Below are 22705 nucleotides of genomic sequence, written 5' to 3'. Positions count from 1 at the left end.
TCTTCCACTGAAAAAAAAGTAGTGGAGGGACTATGAAGACTTAGCTTAAGACTTTACATTTTGATTAAACTTATAGTTAAAACAACAATGTCTACCCAGTCAAATGGGTGAGCAGGGGGAGGTAGAGTGTACGGCCCAATCTGGTTGGGGTGAATGCAGTCCAGACCGATGGTTCTCCCCGGCTCTGCCTCTCTCATGCCTCGTTCAGAGGGGTTAGCTTATCCTGAGCTGCACTGAGCCTGTAGTCATGCTTCACTCTCAGCCTCACAGCTGGCCACAGTTTGTCATCAGTTCACACTTTCTCAATCAGACGCCTCCTCAGAATCCACCGCTGTTCACACATGTAGGAAAACAACCAGGAGACGCCACAAAACTGCAAGTCATCATCCGCATGCCAAAAGAATGTTCCTCAAGAATGTTCTGTTCCTCATTTTTAGCTTCCTTTTTCCAAACAGTCCTTCCAACCACCGCGGTCAAACATTGTGGTAAACAGGCCAACACACAGTAACACACAGACCAAATAAGGCATATAGACATTTAGGTATTTGCTTATTGGATCAAATGAGAAGATTTAGGAACCGCAGCAAACGGGTTTCTGTTTATTTGATGATGAACAGGCCATTGAAATATAAAGATTTTTCACAAACAAACACGTGCCTTCACTCCTAAGGACTTTGCTAGATATCACCTGTAACTCCACCCTGACTGAGTTTGGGGATCTCCAAGGTTTTAAGCTTGGAGATCAAGAATGGGTAAAACTGTAAATTCTTTAAAGCCATTAGAGTGTAAAGTGTCTGGCGTGGTCGGAGCGAAGTCAAACTGTGGACACACGGTCACCTGTGTTTTATGGATGTTTGTTTTTGCCCTTCCTGGTGTTCAAGACACACCGAGCCAAACTCCTGTGAAAACTCTCCCGCTGAGACAAACGTCATGGTGTGTGTGGTTTATAACATAAATACTGCAATCATTCATGGCAGAGAGGATCGGCTATTATGAGTTTAGAGGCAGAAGGAACAATGATTGATGATCTCCAAAATCAGATTTGATTTTCTGCATTATGAGAAAATAAGAACGGTGAGACATTCTTCCACTGCGTCGGACCAAAACTGAATTTAACGTTTTGGTACGTACTTCCTCATGGCCTCGGATAATTGCTCCTCGAAAATATCCATCCTGCCCTGTGGCTGAAAAACGAGCTTCTGGAAGTTGAGTAGTTGGGGTGAATAAGATGTTTTTAGCTTGGAACTCTTTTTGGTCAGCGTTGTTGTTTTTTTTCCCCTCTCAGAATTCTCCTCTGATACTGTTTTCTCATGAATTGACCTTAAATAAATACTAGTAAAAGCATTGTTGTTCAAACCAGGGATGGACTGGAAATAACAAAAGGATCACAGCAGACCTACTCAAAAACACCTAGTTGTTCACTTGAGACCTATTTTAAATGTGCAGGTTTGGAAGTATCCATGCTGTGAAATGACCTATATAAGGTTGAAATGATGCATTTAATTTAGTTTTGACTGTATGACTATGACTTTATCCAAGTATCTCTTGCAGTAGACATGCGCATTATAGAGTTAACATATTCAGTAGTTTGAACAGGACTAGACCAGCATTGGGTTGTTGGTTGTTACCTTTGAAATGATAAAATGTCAGAATCCTGTTTATTGCTGGGAATCGAAGCTGTAATTTTTTTAATCATACGCCTAATTCTTCATTGCTTCGTAACAACATTTCTTTGTTTGACAGGATGGACCTGCTTCCTTTCTCAGTGCTGTTGGTGGTGAGTTCGGTTTTCTTTACCAACAACCTCACTCTTTATGTTTGACTTTGCTGAAAGATGTTTTAAAAGTATTTTTGAGGAAACTTTACAGTTTAAACGTTATATGTAAGGAATATGTCTAGTAAGTTAAACTGGATCAGCATGCACTGCACTATAAAACTTGACCACTTCTTACTGTGACTTACTAATGGTGTTTTTATTTGCATAAAATCACCAAATCACGTAGAAAATATGAGCGTACCAAGCTGCATATCAGTAACATGTAATTTAACTGTTATATAATTGTAACCGCTTGACCTGGTGGATAAATTCCTGATGTTTCTCACTGGGTAGGTTCAGGTTCAGGAAACTCCCTTTGCATGAGAACAGACTCTTCCAGACACTGGACTTCTTTTCACAGGCTTTCTTGGTTTATTTGAACTGATTTTAATATTCTGCTATAAAATCTTGCTACATTTGATTACTGTCCTTTGTTATCCTGAAGAATCACTTAACTGACTGTAATCACAACCAGATGTTTTAATGACACCAGAGGATAAGAAGGGATGCTGAGACTAAAGCAGCTATTTGAGTTTCAAGTCTCTTAACTCTGTGTGTCGTCTGGCCTAAATCAGAACCAGCTGACTTTGATGAATGGATACATTAGATCATTTTGTTATGTTTCAGCTTTGTACTAAATTAATTTCTTTTTTTCAATGTTTCTTTCTTTCCATATATCCGGTGTTTGTATGAAGAGTACAAGTCTGAATCAGTTGAAACTAACTAACGTAATAAAAATACCTCATGAAGTAAATCTGGTTTATCTTACTGGAGTGTGACATGATTGCATTATTTTATTGATTCTATTTTTATGTTTTTAATCTTTAGTTTTCATTATTTTACTCTCTTCTCCGTAGCTTTAGTTGCGTAGTGAGTATTTTATTTTTTTTTTATTAAAATTTCAAATGCAAAGTTGAACTCTTTTGTTAATAAACTCTTGTATAATCCAGATAAGTTGTTTGTTTCATACACATATGCAGAATATTGCTACTCGGCATAAGTCACTTGTGCTGCCCTTCATTGTTTTGAAAGATAGCTCTTATCAGGCAAGTATTTATAGATAGTAACTGAGACTAAACAATTTGGTGCCCTAGCTTGGTCATTTTCATCTAAATTACTAGTTTTATTAATAATTGTCTTACAAGATAATAATTATTCATAGCCAGACTCCTTCACCAAAACAGTCTGGTATTATCTGAAGGTGCAGACTATACAGTATATGCATGCCATTGATTTATTTATTTTTTGTGCATCATCCTCCAGTTTGGACGAGTTACTGCGGCTCACAGACGTCCCGGACTGGAAGCTGTGGAAGTGTCGCTTGAAGCTGCAGCCGCCTCGAGTCCAAACAGAGGCTTCTTCTTTTCCACCTCCGACCGGGTCGCACCGCTCCGCACAGTACGCACCAACATCGTTTAGCCTGGAGATACTTAAAGGTTTGACATCCTGGACAGGCTGACAGTTCATTTCAGCGCAACACGAACACAGACACAGACAGGACAAACCACCAGGCACACTCACACCTAAGGAGAATTCAGAGAGACCAACTAACTTAACATTCATGTTTGTGCTCTGTGGGAGGAAGCCAGAGCACCCCGTGAGAACCCACGCTTCCACAGCGAGAACATGCAAACTACACTCAGAAAGACCCCATGCTGGGATTTGAACCTGGGATTTTCTTGCTGCAGATCAACAGTGCTACCAGCTGCGCCACTGTGCAGCTTTTTAAAAAAGTTTTTTGTGTGTGTGTCTGCCAGGTGTGTGTGTGTACATTTCCAGCAAATTAAATACTAAACAGAATGGGTCTGGAAGAGTAGGATGTCTAGGAGACGGGTGTGGTGCTGGCATCTTATTTCCCGTCACACGTTACGGTGGTCTGGATCATATTTAAAACACATGTAAGTAATTTCCCTGCTGGGATGAATAAAGTACTTCTATTCTATTCTATTCTATTCTATTCTATTCTATTCTATTCTATGTCCCTGCTCCTGGAGCGGCTCAGTAAGTCTAGGCTTGACAAATGATAGAAATGAAATTTATAAGTTAATAGATATATTACATATATCTTGGTGCTGTAAGACTAGCAACTCTTGAGACTTTGTCAAAACTAAATTTCGTAGCTACTATCACGTAGGGTTGTTGGCCCATAAAATTTAAGGCCATTTAAGGTAGCAAAGCCGTAAAGTAGGAAGTTCTGAAATACAGCAGTAATAAAAAGCTTTTTTACTCAGCAGGTTTAGCAGCCTCATTATCTGACTGGAAACCTCAACTTCTCCATCAAAGCTTTAGCAGGAAGGTCCTGGTTAAAAGCCCATCTCTCCTTTTGGATCATAGCTGACTAGGTTGCTGCAACAGGTTGGCTCAAACACACACACACACACACACACACACACACACACACACACACACACACACACACACACGCACGCACACACACACACACACACACACACACACACACACACACACACACACTCTACATGCAGCTGGAAGATCAAGAGTTTTTTTTTTTGTTTTGTTTTTTTGACGCAGATGAGTCGTGAAAAGACAAAGTGTGTGGTCTGAGACTCTCAGCTGATCCAGCATTTGGAGAGGCAGCAAACTCTCAGAGCTTTCACAGCCCTGCTCACAGAAAACTGGGAGTCAGCTGTGGATGATGAAGAAGAAGATGGAATGCAGTCTGTGCTGGATCTTTTTCTTGCTGTTGGAGCTGGGTTGGATAAACATGAGCTCCAGCATGCACAGGGATGGTGGCAACACGGTAAGTTCATTTATGAAACTTTGCATCATTTTTGTAGGTTTTTGTTGTAGGTTTTATTCCATGTGCAAGCACAAAGTGACAAAAAGAATAATAATTTTGCAACTGATGGCCTTTTCTCGCAGGTCAATAAGCAAAGCCATTGTACGAGTCTGAGATTGCATCTTGCTCAGACGTTTTATAATAAATTAAATCACTTGTTGCTAGGGCAGTAGACTGATGCATGTGTTGCACACTCGAACAGTAGTGATGACGGGACATGAGGTGGTTGTACATTTTCTTTACTTTCCTTTTTTTCTGAAAATACAAACAACATTCATAAATCAGACGTACGTCACACTATGGCTGCTATGTTCTACTGAGTTTACGTTCTTCAACACAGAAACTTAGGACCCAAGGCTGTCCTAAGCGCCTGTTCAAAACTGGTCCCTTTCTAAACTCATTTCGCTCTCAGCCAGAATAGTTACCAACATATATATGAATGTTCAGCTTAACATGGACAATGAAACACAGTGCTTTTTAATAACAAAACAAAACAAAATATTTATAGGAGAGAGAATAGAGTCATATTTTAATTGAGGGGGAGTGGGTTCCTTGATCTAAAGTCCCCAGCAACTGGTCCCCCACACATGTTTAGTCCTAACAGCAACCATGCTCATCTATTTAGCTTTAACAAGAATACCAGTTAGAAATATGTTAGGCATTTGGCTTCATTTGTACTTATTACAAACTATGCAGGCATATATCCAGGTAAACTCTTTCAATTTCAGTTGTTTCTTTATGCACAATCTTTAGATTGACTCTGATACTCAGTCGCAGTCACAACCCACAATTTCAGCTTATACTGGAAATACACCAAACATTTTGATTATTTCATGGTTCTCAACCCCTGTTTGCAGACCTGCCTTAGGGGATCATACTTTTTTCTCAGACATTAGTCTAGGAAGGTCTTGTTTTCATCTGAAGGGCTTTCCAGTTTCCTTCTCATGTAGTTTAGATGCTTGACCATTTAAAATGTAGAGCAATTAGAGCTGAAAAAAAAATATTACTTTCACAAAAAACTATTTCTGATATGGCATCTAAAATCACGTAGATTTGGCTGCTTAGTTACACTTAAGCAACTTTAGATTCTATCAAACAATGGGGGTTCTGAGTGGCTCTGGTTCTATTTTGTTCTGGTTTGGTCAGCATGGGAACTCTGCCTTCCTGTGGTAGCATGACATGAGGTTTATGGGTTTCTCACACCCTTGAATCCCAGCTTTAAAACTCCTTTTGGAGGTGTGCCAGCAAGAATGTTACGGCCAGCTTACAACATTTTGCTATTCTTTGTACATCCATCACATGTGTCTTGGCATTTTAATTGTTTTAGCATTTGTAAATACTGTTGGTGATGTTATGTGTTTAATGTAAAAGGTGCTACACACTGACAATTAGCAAGTGTTGTTAAATCAATACCAATTACAGCCAGATTTAGTGTAAAAACACCTGCATGCAGTTGGTGGTTTCACATGGAAATGACAAAATGTAAGTCTAGACTAAGTTATTTATCAGTCTAAAAAATGGCTGCAAAGCAATTTTTGAATCTTTGGGATTCTGAAGTGAACGTCAAGTGAGAGTCAATATACCCAAATGGAGAAAACATGGAGCGGTAATGAAACCGATCCTGTGACATGAGCTGCCTGCCAGAGACACTCTGGGTTTTTCCAGAGATTTCTGTGTACAAAATAATGTTTTGCACCAGAAGGATTTTCACATGTAATTTAAACTGAGATGCTTAACTCATTTCAGCAGGACATCACTTCACAGCAGATTATGAGATCAGCATCTGTTACCATAGAAATGCAGCTGGGCTTTAAAAAGATCCACCTTCATAATACAAAACAATAAGCTTTAGCTCAGCATGGACAGCTAATGTCACTTTATAGTACAACTTTCTCATGTTCATTTGATACTGAATATTAAAAGCCGTCATATTGAAAATGAAATTAAAGCATTCACAGATTATAGTTTTCATGCTAATTGACCATCTATTGTGTATAAAATTTAAATTCTGAATCCATAGCCACACTTGATGAAGACATCTGCATCATGTTAATTTAAATGTTTGCTTTTTTCATTGTGGAATTATGCTTATCACTAAAAAATTTCCAGTTTTCATGAATAACTTTCAAATCAATCATAACTGCACCCCAGTTAACGGATTGTTTCAGTGTTTCTGTGTGTTTTCTTGAACCCAGGGGGCAAGGAGACAGTGGGAGAAGCAGGTCCGCTCATCCTCCAGTTTGGACGAGCTACTGCGACTCACAGACTTCCCAGACTGGAAGCTGTGGAAGTGTCGCTTCAAGCCGCAGCCGCTAAAGGTCCAAACAGAGGCTTCCTCTTCTCCACCTTCGGTCGGGTCGCACCGCTCCACACGCTACGCAGCAACACCGTTTAGCCTGGAGATACTTAAAGGTTGGATCGTGTGCAAATCACTGGATGTGGGTTTGTAATACTATTCATCATTGCTTTCCCTCTTTAGCCATAGAAGAAGAGTGGCAGAGTATTCAGTGTATGCCCAGGGAGACGTGCATCGATGTGGCCCAGGAGTTGGACTTTCATACCTCAGTTTTCTTCAAGCCACCCTGTGTATCTGTCCACAGGTGAGTTTTGCATACACGTTCATGTAATCCAACTTTTAATCACTTTTACAGTGGAGAAAAAATAATCCCTAACACCATAGTATCATGTCAGTCGTTGATAAGCTCTGATTCTTGCTGACAGGTGTGGTGGCTGCTGTAACGACAAGGGCCTAACCTGCAGGAATACGTCTACTGTATATGTGAATAAAACGGTGAGTAGCTCACAATACAGTTGAGTTTTGAAGGAGTAAAAGTAGTTTTCAGTAGTTGAATTTAACAACTCTGTGTCTGTGATTTAGATTTTCAGCTTTACACCTTTTAAACTTGTACCAGAACCCGTGCTGATAAAAGTCGCAAACCACACCGCATGCAGCTGCATGGAGCCGGCAATAATTCGACGTAACGCTCAGCAACGCAGGCGCAGTGGGTGGGTAGAGAAAGTCTCAAAACACTTTGCTGTCACCTTTGTTGGAGTTCATGTTTTCCCCTTGTGGTTCAGCTGCCCTCTGATGAGACAGATGTTGGAAGCAGAGGATTCTGGGAGACTTTGTGCTAGTGGATGGATTTGGGACTGTTCAAATGAAAAATGCATACCTTACCCCTCCAGTACATCAGGTTTGTTTTTGGTGAAATATTTCTCAGTCTTTTGACATGTTCCAGAATTAAAGGCTCATGCTTTTGTTGTTTTTTTTTTTTTTTTAAGGGAAAGGTTTACCATGCAGAAATATTCCCCTGGAATTTGTTGAGTTTTGAATGTTGTCACTACCACTATTGCATCAGTAACTTCTTTTGTGCAGAGCTTCCCCCCAGGTCCTGGTTGTCGGACTGTGAGATAGACGTGGAGCGCTGTGAATGTCTGCCCAGACCTCAGCCAATTGTGTGGGCACCCACAGGAATTTGATAAAGATTTGTTCAGGTAGAAGTGGTAGTGAGTTTGATCTAAAACTCCCTTGTTTTCCCCAAATCTTTACTCCTTCAATTACATTAAATATTGTCAGAGTAAAAACAAATCATTTCAGAAAAAGAAACAAATTTATGAAGTTCCAACTTTTGTAGGATCAGACCTATAAAATCTGATTGTACAAAATCACTATTATGTATAATAGTTTTGTATAATTGTTTTGCTTTGATTAATTTAACCTGCCTGAAAGACCTTTTCGAAATACTTTGCGGTGGTAATAATAACTTGCTTGACTCAAGAGAAGAAAAAACCAAAGTTTGCTTTCTGTACATAAAAATGTGCTGCTCCTAAGACCGCCGCTGAACTCAGTTTAATCCATAGGAAATAAAAGTCTGAAAGGCTTCCTCTTTGTACCTCATGATCCTCATTGATTTCTCTTTGCCTTGCAGGTGCAAACTGCCCAAGTAGAGCTTCACTGGACATAACAATTACGACAAGCTGCTCAATGGAGAGCAATGACTAACATAAAATGTCCTATAATTTATTTAGTCTTATTTATGCAAATCACTTTAATTATATTAGCTCACTTGACCACGTTAATAGACTGGTTTAACATGACAGGATTAGGCTTTAATCAATGTACAGTGTATGAATTTGTATGATATTGCATTCATTCCTTGTGCGCTGAATGTGTAGTATACACAATAAAAGATTATTTTTATAATTCAAAACTGCTGATATCTTTGTTTCTCTGATATTCTGCTGTTTACATCCAAGTTAGCCCAGAACTCCAGGTTCATAATCAAAGTTGTACTTATTCTTTCATTCTTTATTACCAATGTCTGAATAACATTATAACGTGATTTAAAACAACAAAAAAGTGTTTTCCAGCCTCATAGTGCCATTTTATAGCTTAATCAGTAACTATGCTAACTTTAGTTGTCATAAACAGGCTATATCGTCGCCCTTTTAAGTCAAAAATGACTAGAAGAAAATAGCTTCTTAAGTAAACTTCTGCAATCAGAGTTGATTATATGTAGGGAATAAAAAATAGTAATAAATAAAGTCTTGCTCAGACTAATTTAAAAGAGCACAATAACACAGACTTCTTAATGGAAATCTATTCAAATCTAAAAATGTCTCCTTTAAAAACCCCAGAGCCATGAGCAAGCAGGGCGAGCAAAAGACTCAGAGTCTCAATGGTCACGGCCAACATTTGTTTTTCTGTTCATTTTGCTGTTGAAGCAGGAAAAAAGAATTGATTTTCACGTGGGTTTATGAAATTTCTTTCCACAACAATGCTTCCAGTCGATAAAATGTGAAGAGGAAGGCGTGATGTTGGTACATTCCTGCTGTACAAGGCTCTTAATTGATTTTTGTGATTCATTAATAGGTCAGACATTGCAGTGTCTGAATGCAGTCATCTCTGTCGTGAGCGCAAAATACTTTAAACCCGAGGAGCAAATTTGTTTCTCTTTTCTTCTTCCTTTCAAAAAAGCCAAACTAAAAGGAGTCAGCTGCTGCTAGCGGTGACAAAAGGAAGAATTTTGTCTCCCTCTTCTTGTAGAATTGGAGTACTCCTTTTTCTTGTAATGTTCCTGATGTTTACCTAAGTTGAACTCTTTCTGCTAATGTTTCAAGGAAAAATTGCATAAACGAACTAGTAATATAATCTAATTCTTGAAATGTTTTTTTATATGTACATTTATGACCAAATACCTTTTAGGAAACATAACTAAAATTGTTAGCATCTACACAGTGGGGCTGTCTGTCTATAAATATGATGCAAACCTAGAATACTTTAAAGTGACTCCCACTTATCCAGAACAATTTTTAACAATTAACAGGCAGCTGTAAACCATCCTCTGAAAATCCCCATGGTTCATAACTGTGTCTTTATACACAAAATTATAACTTAATTTGTGAGGAAATCTGATCAGATCTTTATTTTAACACAGAACTTGCTTTCTAAAATGGATACTTTTGAGATGATATCAAAATCCTGACCTTGTTTGTTTTTCAAGCTGATTAATGAAAGTTTGGATTGTGAAAGGATCTCATCTGCTCAGACTGACAGATTTCTGAAGTTTCTCTCAGTCAGCCCTTTCACCTTGGAAAATTTAGCTTATTGACACAAAACAAAAGCCTGTAAGAGCAGTGTACAGGCTCCAACATCTCATCCCTACAAAGAAGTATTGTCAAGATTGGTTTTTCTTCTGTGTTAATTTGAGTTTTCTGTGTGTTTATTTTGGATTTCTGTGTCTTGAGTCTCCGTGTTGTCCTGTCTACCCTTTGATTGTTCCCAGGTGTGTCTCGTTCTGTGATTACGTCTGTGTATTTAATGGCACCTGTGTTTCTGTGTCTTTGTCAGGTCCTTGTCTTGTTTATCTATCTGTCACGCCGTCCATTCGTGTTTCTAGTTGCTACCAGCATTGAGCATTAGCTTTCCGCTCAGCTGTGCTGCCTGGTTTTTTGGACTTTATACTTTGGACGTCATTAAAGATCATCATTTTTGCACACCTACCTGGGTCCTCAGCATCTGCCTCACCACTTCAAACCGCACTTCATGACAGGTATGAAATTTGGCTATTAGTTTTAGTGGTGAATAAACACCCGGTGTCACCTTTTTTTTCTTTTTTTTTTTTTTTACATAAACCCTATTTAGTTGTTTGGTACTTGGTTCACTAAGTCTTGGATTCAGCTGTGACTTTATAATTACCAAAAAGTAAAGCCTGGATCCATGTTGGTCCAGGGAAACATGAGGCAAATGGCAAGGAGTGAATAAAACAAAAGTGCTTATATACTGGTGTGATTGCTGGAACAATGGAGCAGAACTAATTACAAAATGGATGCAGCTGTGAGGGAAGAGCAGAAGGCAAGCAGAGGGAAAGGGAAATAACACAAAGGAGAAAAGAGACAAAAACACCAGCAGGAGGAGCTGAGGAAACAGACTTGGCCACAACTGGACACAAGAAATAAACGGCAAAGATGAACTCACTAAAATAACTAAGAACAGACTGAACTAAAGTGAAACAGTCTAATCAAAGGGAAAAACACAGAAAAATAATAAAAGCTATAAAAACCAAACCACCCAAGATCCAGACATATGGTTCTTCCATATTGCTTTTTCTCTTGTCTTTCTGAGAAGAAAAAAATATTTTAATTGAAAAGGACAATTCAAACCAAATTGCCAGTTTGTGGTTAGTTTAATGTTTTTAACTCTTAATGCTTCTTACCTTGATTTCAATAAGAACTTTCACTTGCATCAAAAAAAAAACAATGTGAGAATATGTCAAAATATGTCAACTGGAAAATATGAAGACCCACAAACAACTTCAACCAGTGGTGGTTTAGCATAGCGGCAACAAGATGATGAATTTAAGTTCAAATCCAAAGCAAAATCACATTACAGGATACCACATTAAATACAATAAGCAGGCAGAACTTGACTCTTCCAGGAAACATGTTTATAGTCTCAGCTGTAGATTTGTCACAGTGACACTCACACAGGGTTGAGTCTTTACTGGCTCAGTTTCCCCTGTGAGCCAATATTGCCTTTTTAATTGGCAATACTGTGAATTTTATGTAATAAAGGTGTAAGAAAGATGTCTTTTTTTCCCCCCTAAAGACTGTCAGCTTGGTCAGAGCCAGGCATAATGTGATGTCCCTGAAGGTCTTGCTGCCTTCATTTCTAGAGCATTTCTAAAAAAAAAAAAAAATTAAAAAACAGAAGACTTAAATGTAAAATGACAAAAGGCAACAAACCCATGCAGAAACACTGGATCAAGAAAAGACTCATCCTGTGGGCAGACATCACCAAATGTGCAAAAATCACACACAGGGTTGCTGCAGGACCCCTCTGATGAGGCTGATGGTGGACAGGAACTTGCTTATTTACAAAACCAGCTAACAATGAGACCAGGCTAAGGTATTCTATCACAATTTTGTGAATAGATTTAAATTTCTTGCATGTTGTTGATAAAACAGAAGTGGCTCCAGTGGATTTAGCTGCAACATCAGGCACATTTGTTGGCAAATTGACAAACAGTGGCTGACGGGATGCAAGATAGCGCCCCTCTGTATTTTTAAAAGACCTAAAAATATCTTAACGTGCCACTGAAACCTTGTCTCACTGGATGAAGATCATCGCATTAAGCTCCGTTCATCAGCATTAATAACGAGTCAGCTGGCTGCATGTGTTGTTGGAAGAGGGTCTTTTAGGGGAGCAGAAACAACAGGTTCAGCTCCTGGAACGTACAACATCTATAAATTAAGACTGAAATATCTCTGACAGGTTTTATGTTGCACAAATTGTATTTTTGTTGCATTATTTCTTGGTTGACGTTTCTTAACACCTTTCCTGTGATATGGTTAAAACAATATTCATGTCATTTTTGCCTTACATAGCTTTATTGTCTTGAACAAAAATAAAACAGACTATCACTTTGTTTATCTTTACTCAAAAATGCTGTCCATTAAACGTCCTGTTTTAAAATAGAAAAATAAATCAAGAACAGAAAGCCAACAAAACTAATAGATCTAACAAAAGTGCCATTATTTTTTTCACAATGGTTGCAATAAAAAAAAAAGCCTAAATACTATTAAACACATAATTTACATTTTAGTCTTCAAATAAATTGGCCAAATACTCAATTTGTACAAATACGGTACAGACTGAATTACACACTCGCACAACATGGCTTGAGCTTTTCTTTCTTAGAAACATTGAATTAATTACGTCGCCGTTACCACAGGTTTCACATCTGCAAACTTTTATTTGTATGGTGTCAGAAACTAAGGTGTATGACTTAATTTACATAAACTGACTTCAGTCTCAATCTCATAATTGTTCTTTGGATTATGAATTCTTCACCTAAGACAGTGAATGATTTTATTGCAATTTAAAAGAAGAGAGGAGGCTCTGGGCATTTGTCAGAATGAAGGTGTATTTCATTAAACATTTTTTTTTTTTTTTTTAAATCATGTAAACCCTGTTGAGATCTAGATCTCATTTTCAAGAGGGATCTGAAACAAACTTCACTCCCCATCGGGGAATCGAACCCCGGTCTCCCACGTGACAGGCGGGGATACTCACCACTATACTAATGAGGAGAACAATTATCTGCAAATTAACTGCACATAGTCAACAAATACATTCGTTATCATCACATCAACATCTATTTTCTACTGATGTAATTAACAGAATATAAATAACATGCTCCACAATTTTTATTCTGTCAAAAATAGGAATAAAAAAAAAAAAGTCTCAGATATTATCTATGCCAACTAAAGGTTTTACTTTAATCAAAAGTTTTTTTTCATCTCTCCCAGGAGTTTGAAGGAAGATTTTCCAGAGTTTAACTATGACGTTGTTATATCTGGTGATATTTTGAAGAAACAAAATTAGGAGAAGAAAAATACTGAGTTCTTCATAGCAGTAGAATAAAGAAGCTGTGATCTTCTTTATTCTACTGATCTTGTTCGGTCAACTCTTTGTGAAATGGACCGGGTCTCAAACCAAACAGCTGTTTGAACCAATGTGCCTTTCTGTGACTGGGAGATCTGGCCCAACTCCCTGGCTGGTTTTTGTGGATTGTTTCCCAGTTTGGCTCGAGCCAGAGAAAATTTGGATTTGAAGTAACTCTGAACCCATTGATGCTGATCAAGTTGAGGGTGAGATGGAAAGAAAAAAACAAACTTTACCTAAATATTACAATATTTTAAAACACTAACCACCATTTAAAACTAACTAATGATTAATTATTTTAAAAATATTTGGGAAATTAAGTAAGTTTTAACGCGTTCTTAGTTGGCAATTTGGGCTTAATTTCTTTCTCTGGGAGGTAGAGTCTTTCTCTCATGCATTTCTTCAATGCCTTGTCCATCAAAATACAGAGACTGCTTCCAACTGATGTACCTATTCTGTTTTTTTTTCTTTCTTTTGCTTATGTTTTATGCTATTTTAGGAATAGACCATAAGGAGATTCATTAAAAAACAAACTGATAGACATATACAAGCACAAATTGATCATTAACCACATAATTTGCCAAACTGTACATGAAAGCTTGCAGGCTGTCTTCTCAAATGCATAAATGCAGCCTAGAAACTTTAAAAGTGTAAAAAAAAAAAAAAAAAATGTAAACAGCATTGAAGTTATTTCACAACCACAATCGCAAGTCTACACCGAACATTTTACACAAAGTCATCACCACAGAACTCTATAGTGTTTTTAAAGTCTAGATTTTCAACGTTTAGCTTTTCATGTGGAGAAAAAGATCACAAATTTACATCTCTCTCTCACAAACACTTTTACACGCAGTCCTCCTGACAGAGCTGCCTGCCATTGATCATTGTCAGACTTGCCACAGAGTGACGTGTGCTGTGGACTGAAGTCATGCGTGTGTTATAATGTGTTGGGCTCTGCGGGGAGTGTTTGAACATGAAATGACGGCAGCAGCACAGCTGCTGGTTGAACTGCTTCTTGAAGGTTTTGCTCAGCAGGTAAAGAGCAAACGGGTTCATGCAGGAGTTGGTGAAGGCCAGAATCCGAGCAACAACGCTGAACACAAAGTGACCCAGAGACGTGTCCACCTGGCAGAGGAGAGAAAGAAACGGATTATACATATGTACAGTAGTGTGAAAAAGGATTTTGTCCATTTATTCCTTTTTTTCCCTTTTTCTTTTACACCTTAGTGTTTCATATGTATTTGTCAGTCAAACATGCTGGGACTAAATACACTTTTTGTTTTTTAATTGTAGTTTGTTCATGGAAAAAGGCTCAGCAAACCAAGCAGGCACTTCAACAGCATCGTTTCAGGAATATCACATTACAACCGGCTCACACATTGTAAAGAATCAATGTTATGTTTGTCAAAGTCTGTTGTTAAATTGAATTATTCCTATTATGAATTACATCCCCTTAAAAACTAATTATTTATTTGTGTTTGTCATTTTGGAACATCAGGACTATAGTCAGGCTTTTATTTATCGACAACTAAAAAGTGTTGGATTGAAAGTCAAATTGAAAATCCTCAATATAAAACCAATAAAGGCTCAATCAAACTTTGTAAGTAACAATCCTGACTAACTATATTTTTTTGCTTATTTTATGCGGTTTGGTGCTCCAAACAGATTTAGGTATGAGGTAACATCTCAGTCCATTTAACTTAATGCAGTGATGCAACTGTGAGGAAGAGATTTTTAAAGAAAAGAAACTGCAGAAGATTTTAAACTTTAGCTAGACCAAAAACGATGACAATGTTGTTCATGGTTACCTGGGAATAGTGATAGGAGCGGTACAAGTAGATGGCGTGACTGGGCAGCCAGCACACTGCAAAGAGACCAACGAACACAAGAACTGTCTTGGCCAACCGTTTTCTGGATTCTACCTGTTGATTGAAACCGTTTCAAAATGTTATCGAGGAACAAAATACATGCCTGGCATTAAATAAAGGATTTTTAAAAAAATGTTTATCAAAACAAACATAAAACTAATGGCAAAAGACATTTAAACACAGCTTGTGGACACTGTATTGTATTATATTGGTATTTTGAAAGCAAATCCAAAACAGATGATGGAAATTAGAGGCAAAACGAGTATAACGGTCAGAAAGGCAGGATGGATAGTTTTCCTTTGAGGACGTAATTGAAGTGGTGAAATTTAAGAAAATAACACAAACATTTTCAGCAAGTTGTTGTAAGGAAACTACAATCAAAGCCACTATACAGCTTACCTGTCGTCTCGCATGGACATTCCCCTCCATGGGAAGGTTGGACGCACTCTTGAAAAGGCTGCGGGCGATGAAGGTGTAGTACATGCTTATCACCAACAGGGGGATGACGTAGAAAATGAGGAAGGAGGCCATGGAGTGAATCTGAGGGTGCAGTTTTCCGGCGTGGGGGTAGGGGGCGCAAGTAACAAAGCTCTCGTTTGTAGAGGTCACATTGAAGGTGTGCAGGTCCGAGTACACAGCCTCGGGGATTGCCAAGATGAGGGAGAAGACCCAGATGAATGCGGCTCGCAGGACAATGCTGGTTGTGGTGGTCGATTTTTGAAGATCAAGGGGCTTCACGATGGCCCTGTACCTGATTAAAAAACAGATAATAAATATTTTTAATTGTTAATTAAAGTGAGAAATTCGTGGGAACATGTAAAAACGCTTCTCTCATTCTTTTAATTTTAATAATAGGATGAAATAGCACTTTGAATGTAGCATCTGTAATTTTGTTGTACTGGCAGCAAGGCCAGTTGTGTACAACGGCAATAAATCTTTCTATTCCAGTCAGTTCTGTTCTTTTTGCTTGACAGAATACCTGTCAGATGTTAGTAGGCTTGGTTGAGCTTTTATATGGGCACTTTTTCATTTTGTAAGCGCTTTAAATTGCAGGAAAAATGTACGCATCTTCCTAGATATATATGTATATAAGAACTCACACCTCTACTTTTAACTAAATTAGTAATTCACGTTGAAACACCTAAAAGTGTGTGTGTGTATGTGTGTGTGTTTTTTCTAAGCTGAAGAATGGGAATTTATTTTCTGAGGCACATATCATAAAAACCTTTTATACTTGAACACCATTCTTTCTCTCTGTGTGGGGTATACTGCAAGTAGCAAGGTGGGATGGAAGAGTGTTGCTTTTATGCCTCTAATCCACCAAAGGATGTAATGATACAGCCAGTAAGAATGGAGTACTTTCTTGATAATCAACACAATCACTAGCTCAGAGAACAGTCACTGGTTCCACCAGTCTTCATTTCTGTCAGGACAATAGTGTGACCTGTGCCAGGCAGCCTGAAAGAGAGACTTGAATTTACCACGGCATTGGAGAATAACTTTGACATAAGATCTTTATTTATTTTATTTTTTTCGCATACTGACTGCCGTAATAGTGAAAACTTGATCAGAAATACCATTTGACTGACATGAGACATGAGACCTATGGTAGTTAATTTCCCTTTTGGGATTAATAAAGTATGTTTGAATTTGAATTCGAGTTTCCTGGCTATTTGAGGTCCCGACAATGTCATGAGTGCAACGTCTTAATTAGCTGACATTTACACAGCTGAGTGTCTGCATTTGTGCTGCATTTGCATAATCACCTTGGCCAGTTCAATGCGTGACTTGTGGTGAGTTTGGCAGAAGAAAGGTGATGAGCCTCAGCATGGAAAAACCTACTTCAACAGCGATTCTATTCAGAAAGTATCACTGGGAAGTACAGACGCAGATCCAACAAGTGTTTTCAGAGAGTGGCCAGTGCTGTAGAGGGACTTTCACAGTTGTTGTGTGACATCTGTCTTAAAAAAGCACAGTAATCCTGTCTGATATTTAAGGAAACCATTTCAAATATGATGGTGATGGAGAGTTTCATATTCAAAAAGACTTGAGGTTGTCGTTGCTGCCAAAAATGGATCAACAAAGTATTGAGCAAGGGGTGTGAATACTTACTTAAATGTGATTTATTAGTTTTTTTGTTTGCAATAAATTTGCAAAAGGCACAAAAACTTTTTTCTGCATTGTCATGATGGGCTATGTGTGTGGATAATTTTCAGGAAAAGATTAATTTAATGTGACTTGGGTCAAGGCTCTAAAGTAATAAACCTTGACCCAAAGTTTATTGAAGCACAGTGAATACTTACCGGATGCACTGTAAAGCTTAATTTCATCTGCCATTAAAATAAAAATGTCACCAATATTTTCGTGTGGTAAAAATCTTTACAAACAACAAAAAAAGGGGAAAAAATCAAATATACATTCTGGGGAAACCATTTTATGTAATACCATGTTAAATAATCGGCCAGTGGGAAATGAATGTATAAAGGGAAGATAAATAGAAAATCTTTGTTTTATATGTTTTCTATCTCTGTAACAAAGTTTGAATGCACATCTATTTATTATTGTTTATATATATATATATATATATATATATATATACAGTACAGACCAAAAGTTTGGACACACCTTTTAATCCAATGAGTTTCCTTTATTTTCATGACTATTGACGTTGTAGATTCACACTGAAGGCATCAAAACTATGAATAACACATGTGGAAATATGCACTAAACAAAAAAGTGTAAAACAACTGAAAATACCCCTTATATTCTAGTTTCTTCAAAGTAGCAACCTTTTGCTGTGATTACTGCTTTGCACACACTCTGCATTTTCTTGATGAGCTTCAAGAGGTCGTCACCTGAAATGGTTTTCACTTCATAGGTCAACCTGCCCTGTCAGGTTAATAAGTGGGATTTCTTGCCTTATAAATAGTCATGAAAATAAAGAAAACCCATTGAATTAGAAAGGTGTGTCCAAACTTTTGGTCTGTACTGTGTATATATATATATATATATATATATGTGTGTAACCTGTGCCACGATAAAAAAAAATACTGCAAAGCTGAATTTAAAGCTAATTTAATCAGCTAAATTTAATCAGCCTGTCAGCTGTGTTTTTGTCAGTACTGAAAGGTTTAGAGAAATCTCCATAATGATGAACCTTAATCAGTTTTCAAGGCACTACGGCAAATGGCAGAAAAGGGAGGAAAAGGCTCAGGCACAATTCAGTGAATGAAATGCTCTGTAAAAGAAACTATGGTGATTTTTTTTTAAACATTACTATTTTACAATACTAAAAACTGGAAGGAATGTCTAATGTACATAGATTTATGTGTTTAAAGAATTGTCCAACAGCTTTGACTCACACATTTTTTAGTTATTTATTTATTTGATTCTGATCCTCGTTTATAATCAGTCATTACATTTTTTTAGTTTAGTGGTAAATCTATGAAACGTGGCTAAGCAGCGTCACTTAGTAACTAAAAATAAATAAGTAGTTGCCAATTTTCTGCTTGCGAACTAAGAACAGTCACTTTTAAAGCACGCTGATCACAATACTCAGCTGATCAATGCTGGATGTTTGCTTAGACAACGGATTACAAGTGAAACAACAGCTTACCTGTCAGCAGAGAGGGCCGTGAGGGTGAACACGGACACCCCGACAGAGGTGAGCTGAATGAAGGGGATGACCTTACAGCCCAGCCTCCCAAACAGCCACTCGTCCGAAAGGTAGCGGCTGGCGTCCACCGGAGCGCATGTCACCAGCAGCAAAACGTCCCCCAGTGCAAGGCTCGACATGAACAGATTGGGAACATTGCGGATAGATTTGGCCGAGCAAAACGTCTTGATGAGCGTGATGTTGCCAATGAGTCCCAAAACGCTGATGGCCCCGTAAACGGAGGCGATGGCCGCGCCGGCAAACCACATCCTCCGCGAGGAGCTGCGCGATCAAGGGATGCTGCGCGATGCGTTAGCGTGAATCCTCTCCATCTCTCTGGCTGCCACAGAACGCAGAAGAGATGACGGGAAATATGTTCTCGTAATGCTCCTGTACATCCATGGAGAGGAGCTGATAAAGCTCAGTGTCCAACTTTGGAAGTGTGCGCATGACTTCAGGGTCTGAGCGCGCAGCCACTCTGTGCGCTCAAAGCAAGACTAATTCAACTTTTGAATTTAATTTGCATTATGTAACATAGTTTTGTTGTTGTTGTTTTTTTTTATTAAAGTTGTTTTTTTTAAAGTTTAATTAATTCCTGTTATCCAGTTGGTGTACATACAGTAGTCGACATTATGGAGGCCGAATGCTTTGGGTTTGTTGTGAAATCAAATTAACTCTTGTTTCCTGTTATTTTATTGAAGCTCGTTTCTTGATTTAATTTTTAAAAGTTCATTTCACGTTGACATTTCAGCTACTTACTGCCTAATCAGCGCACCTGTTGCCTTTTTTTTTTTTTTTTTTTTCTGGGTGTGCACTCACCGGCCACTTTATTAGGTAGCCTACATCTCGCTCCGTTTTTCTCTCTCTTTTTTTTCTTTTCTTTTTTGCCTTCAGAACGATCTTAATGGTATAAATTTAGCTATGTGTTTTAAAGCTTCCCAAGACAATGAGGTCAGTTTTCTGTTCTTAGCTGGAAGAAGTTGCATCCGGTGTATTCTGGTGTTATAGCCCATTTGTTTTAAGGTTTAGAATGTTGTTCTTTACCACCTCTAGGTGTCTAAGTGCCGTACATTACTGCCTCTCTATTTGTGATTTGCTGTGTTTATTAACAATCAATTAATCAGGTGCTCCTGATAAAGTAAGTATATATATATATATATATATATATATTCTTGGATTTACTCTGTTTATTGCCTGGTTACGTTTCTCATTACATCTTCCCTCATCTTTGTAATACCGAATTAGACTTAATTTCTGTGACAGTTGTGTTTGACTGGCAGTTCTGGGCTAACATAGATCTACTTTTTATTACATTTATATTTAAATATTTACAAAAAGAAACAGGATAGTAACATTGTAACATTAAATTATATTTAAAAAAAAGGTTTTCTATTGTACATACTAAAAATTAAAGTGGACAAGGGACAAACGTACAAATATATACTTTCTACAAACTCAGTGCACAAAGGCACCATGCAAGATTCAAACCGTCTCGATTCAAAGCAACAGCACTAACAGCTGCCCCACCATTTAACCCTCCATTACTCAGTAAATGTTAATGGTAATTTCAGTTTTAAATGTTTTTTTCTTTCTGATTTAAGCCATTTTTTAATCCATTGTTTTTTAACCTGTTGCATATCTGTACTCACAGCTGAGTGCATCATTTGAAACATACACCAGCATTTTCTGAAAGTTTTTGAGACATTGCCAAAAGAGTAGGTGCATTTATTCTTTCTTAAAGTGACAAAAGATGCTGGGGATTTTAAAGACCACACAGTCGAACTCACACCCGACAAATGCTCAGCTGGTCTCCAGGCAGCATCACATCTGAACAGATATGTGGCTGCTACAGAAAATGGGCTCTCCACAGGTGTAGGAGACGATAAAGGACCTCTAAAAACTTCAGCAGCAGGTCATGAAAGAGAAAAGTAATCCATGAAACACCTTTTCACCTTTGCAGCGGAACATTGATGTAATAGAAAATGCTTGGGCATAAACACAATACGTCAATGACTCAGAGCAGCAGGTTAGCAATGCCACTTGGAGAAAGAGCATCTATGATCCTGGATTATTGCTATGGTTTACAGAGAGCAGGAAGAAAATTGAATTTGCAGTAAGTGCTTGCAAGCCCCATTTTACCTTTAATTTGCTTTTTCAGTCATGTTGAGGTGAGATGATAAAGCCAGGAGAGCCGGAAACTTCTCTCTGTTAAGCGGAGGCACATTAATGGGGAAATTTTACACTTCTAGACTGAAGAGAGTGAGAAAAAAAAACAAACTCTAATTCGATAATTCATCACCCTTAATGAACTGATTCTGGCTTAGCCCAAATAAAATCAAAGAAATTAATAAATTTTATTTTAAAAAAGTCTGTCTTCAAGCTTGAAATGTCATGTAAATATCGAGCAAAGACGCTGCGAGGCTTTGAGCACGACCAGACAAATGAAAACAGAGCTCTTTTAACCTTTACCACATCTCCTGAAAAAGAACATACATCCATGTTGAATCTATAATGAGCTAGCACATTTGGACGACGTGATGGAAATTAGCACACATCTGAGGCAGCAGGAGTTAAAGAGAACAATGGCAGCGGGTGATCGGACGAAATCTTCCCAGCCAACAACTCTAAGCGATGAGCTCGCAAATAAAAGCCTCTGGATCTGTGTCACTTCTGATACAAGAACCACTGATTGTACTCAGGCTGCCTTTTGTTGTCCTCAGGAGAATAAATTATTGACAAATTACGTGGAAACAGGTTATGTTTGATGATGAGATGCTTTGTTCAAGGACCGGAAATCCACAAGACCTGTTAAGTCGGCGCTGGATCAGTAAATACTTTGTTCCTCAATTCCTCAAAAAGAGAAAATGTACGACGCGTAGTAAAGAAGCCACAAGAAGACGTAAAAGAAAGCGGAGAGATGGGGGGTGGAGCAGAAGATTTAGATTGTCAGCCATTCTGTTGGATGGGTGAAGAAAAACAGAGTAACAAGGTCAGAAAAAAATATAGCAGTTTTCCAAGTAAAAAGGAAAAACTGAGAGAGAAAATATAAAAAATGGGAAAAAATATAAAAGACTTACATATTTTTCTATAAACTTGAAAATTATTGGTAACTGGAGTCTTCTCACCATATCCTTATTTATTTTTTTCCACAATGAGAACACTAGAAATAACTTAAAGTCCACAGAAAAAAGAAAACGGGAAGAAAACAACTTAACAAGTTAAGTTGTCTAACCCAAGTTGTTAAGTTAAACAACTTAAACTCAACTTGTCTAAGTTGAGTTTATTCCCTCAATTTAAACAATGAGGGCAGAAAAAACATGATGGAAATAGCTGCAAGTAAAGTACAAACAGGATCTTTCCCAAAAGCAAATGGCTTTTTGGCTTCGTTTTGTGTTTACGTTATAAGTTTGTAACTTCAGAAAACAAAAGGGAAAGAAAAACATCTTGTTCTCATCTTGAGATGCTACATTATTTCAACAAGAAACATGCATCTGCAAAGAAAGTTTGACAGAGCTTGCCCTCCGTTGTATAAAGACACTCAGACTTTTACTTGTGCGTTCATGTGAAAAGGTGCTTTACGCCTCATTAGGCATGTGTCCAAGTCAAAGACAAACAGGCT

At 37.9% G+C, this 22705-nt stretch overlaps 2 protein-coding genes across 4 annotated transcripts; one reads left to right on the top strand and one right to left on the bottom strand.

Moving 5' to 3' along the window:
- The first annotated feature begins 1628 nt into the window (after nt 1-1628).
- Nucleotides 1629-8827, top strand: vegfd (vascular endothelial growth factor D). Of its 3 annotated transcripts, XM_028014787.1 has the most exons (9): nt 3853-4171; nt 4349-4577; nt 6812-7028; nt 7096-7216; nt 7338-7407; nt 7495-7622; nt 7695-7810; nt 7993-8111; nt 8546-8827. In XM_028014787.1, exons 2-8 carry the CDS (start codon nt 4470-4472, stop codon nt 8094-8096), a joined length of 864 nt encoding a protein of 287 aa, XP_027870588.1. In that variant the 5' UTR covers nt 3853-4171; nt 4349-4469; the 3' UTR covers nt 8097-8111; nt 8546-8827. The 3 variants fall into 3 exon arrangements, with proteins under 3 accessions (XP_027870589.1, XP_027870587.1, XP_027870588.1); XM_028014786.1 differs by having other exon boundaries at nt 3851-4171; nt 7993-8827; XM_028014788.1 differs by lacking the exons at nt 3853-4171; nt 4349-4577; nt 6812-7028 and adding exons at nt 1629-1777; nt 3080-3252 and having other exon boundaries at nt 7993-8827.
- Nucleotides 8828-13081: 4254 nt separating this feature from the next.
- grpr (gastrin-releasing peptide receptor) lies at nt 13082-19549 on the bottom strand. The gene is made up of 4 exons (XM_028013993.1): nt 19048-19549; nt 15831-16182; nt 15372-15485; nt 13082-14688 (listed from the first exon to the last, which is right to left on the bottom strand). The coding sequence occupies exons 1-4, from the start codon at nt 19353-19355 to the stop codon at nt 14407-14409; spliced, it is 1056 nt and encodes a 351-aa protein (XP_027869794.1). The 5' UTR covers nt 19356-19549; the 3' UTR covers nt 13082-14406.
- Nucleotides 19550-22705: the final 3156 nt, after the last annotated feature.

Source organism: Xiphophorus couchianus, chromosome 4 (assembly GCF_001444195.1).
Source record: "Xiphophorus couchianus chromosome 4, X_couchianus-1.0, whole genome shotgun sequence".
NCBI classification, from domain to species: domain Eukaryota; kingdom Metazoa; phylum Chordata; class Actinopteri; order Cyprinodontiformes; family Poeciliidae; genus Xiphophorus; species Xiphophorus couchianus.
The sequence above is the reverse complement of the archived record's forward strand: the minus strand, read 5'-3'. Positions and strand labels throughout refer to the sequence as shown.

Bases quoted from the DNA above. Each gene is read 5' to 3' on its own strand.
- vegfd (XM_028014786.1), top strand. From the start codon at position 4,470: ATGATGAAGAAGAAGATGGAATGCAGTCTGTGCTGGATCTTTTTCTTG. The intron at 7,217-7,337 runs GTGAGTTTTGCA...TCTTGCTGACAG, and splicing joins CCCTGTGTATCTGTCCACAG to GTGTGGTGGCTGCTGTAACG. The intron at 7,408-7,494 runs GTGAGTAGCTCA...TCTGTGATTTAG, and splicing joins CTGTATATGTGAATAAAACG to ATTTTCAGCTTTACACCTTT.
- grpr (XM_028013993.1), bottom strand. From the start codon at position 19,355: ATGTGGTTTGCCGGCGCGGCCATCGCCTCCGTTTACGGGGCCATCAGC. The intron at 16,183-19,047 runs GTAAGCTGTTGT...TTTTTTAATCAG, and splicing joins ACGGCCCTCTCTGCTGACAG to GTACAGGGCCATCGTGAAGC. The intron at 15,486-15,830 runs GTAAGCTGTATA...TTCAATCAACAG, and splicing joins ATGTCCATGCGAGACGACAG to GTAGAATCCAGAAAACGGTT.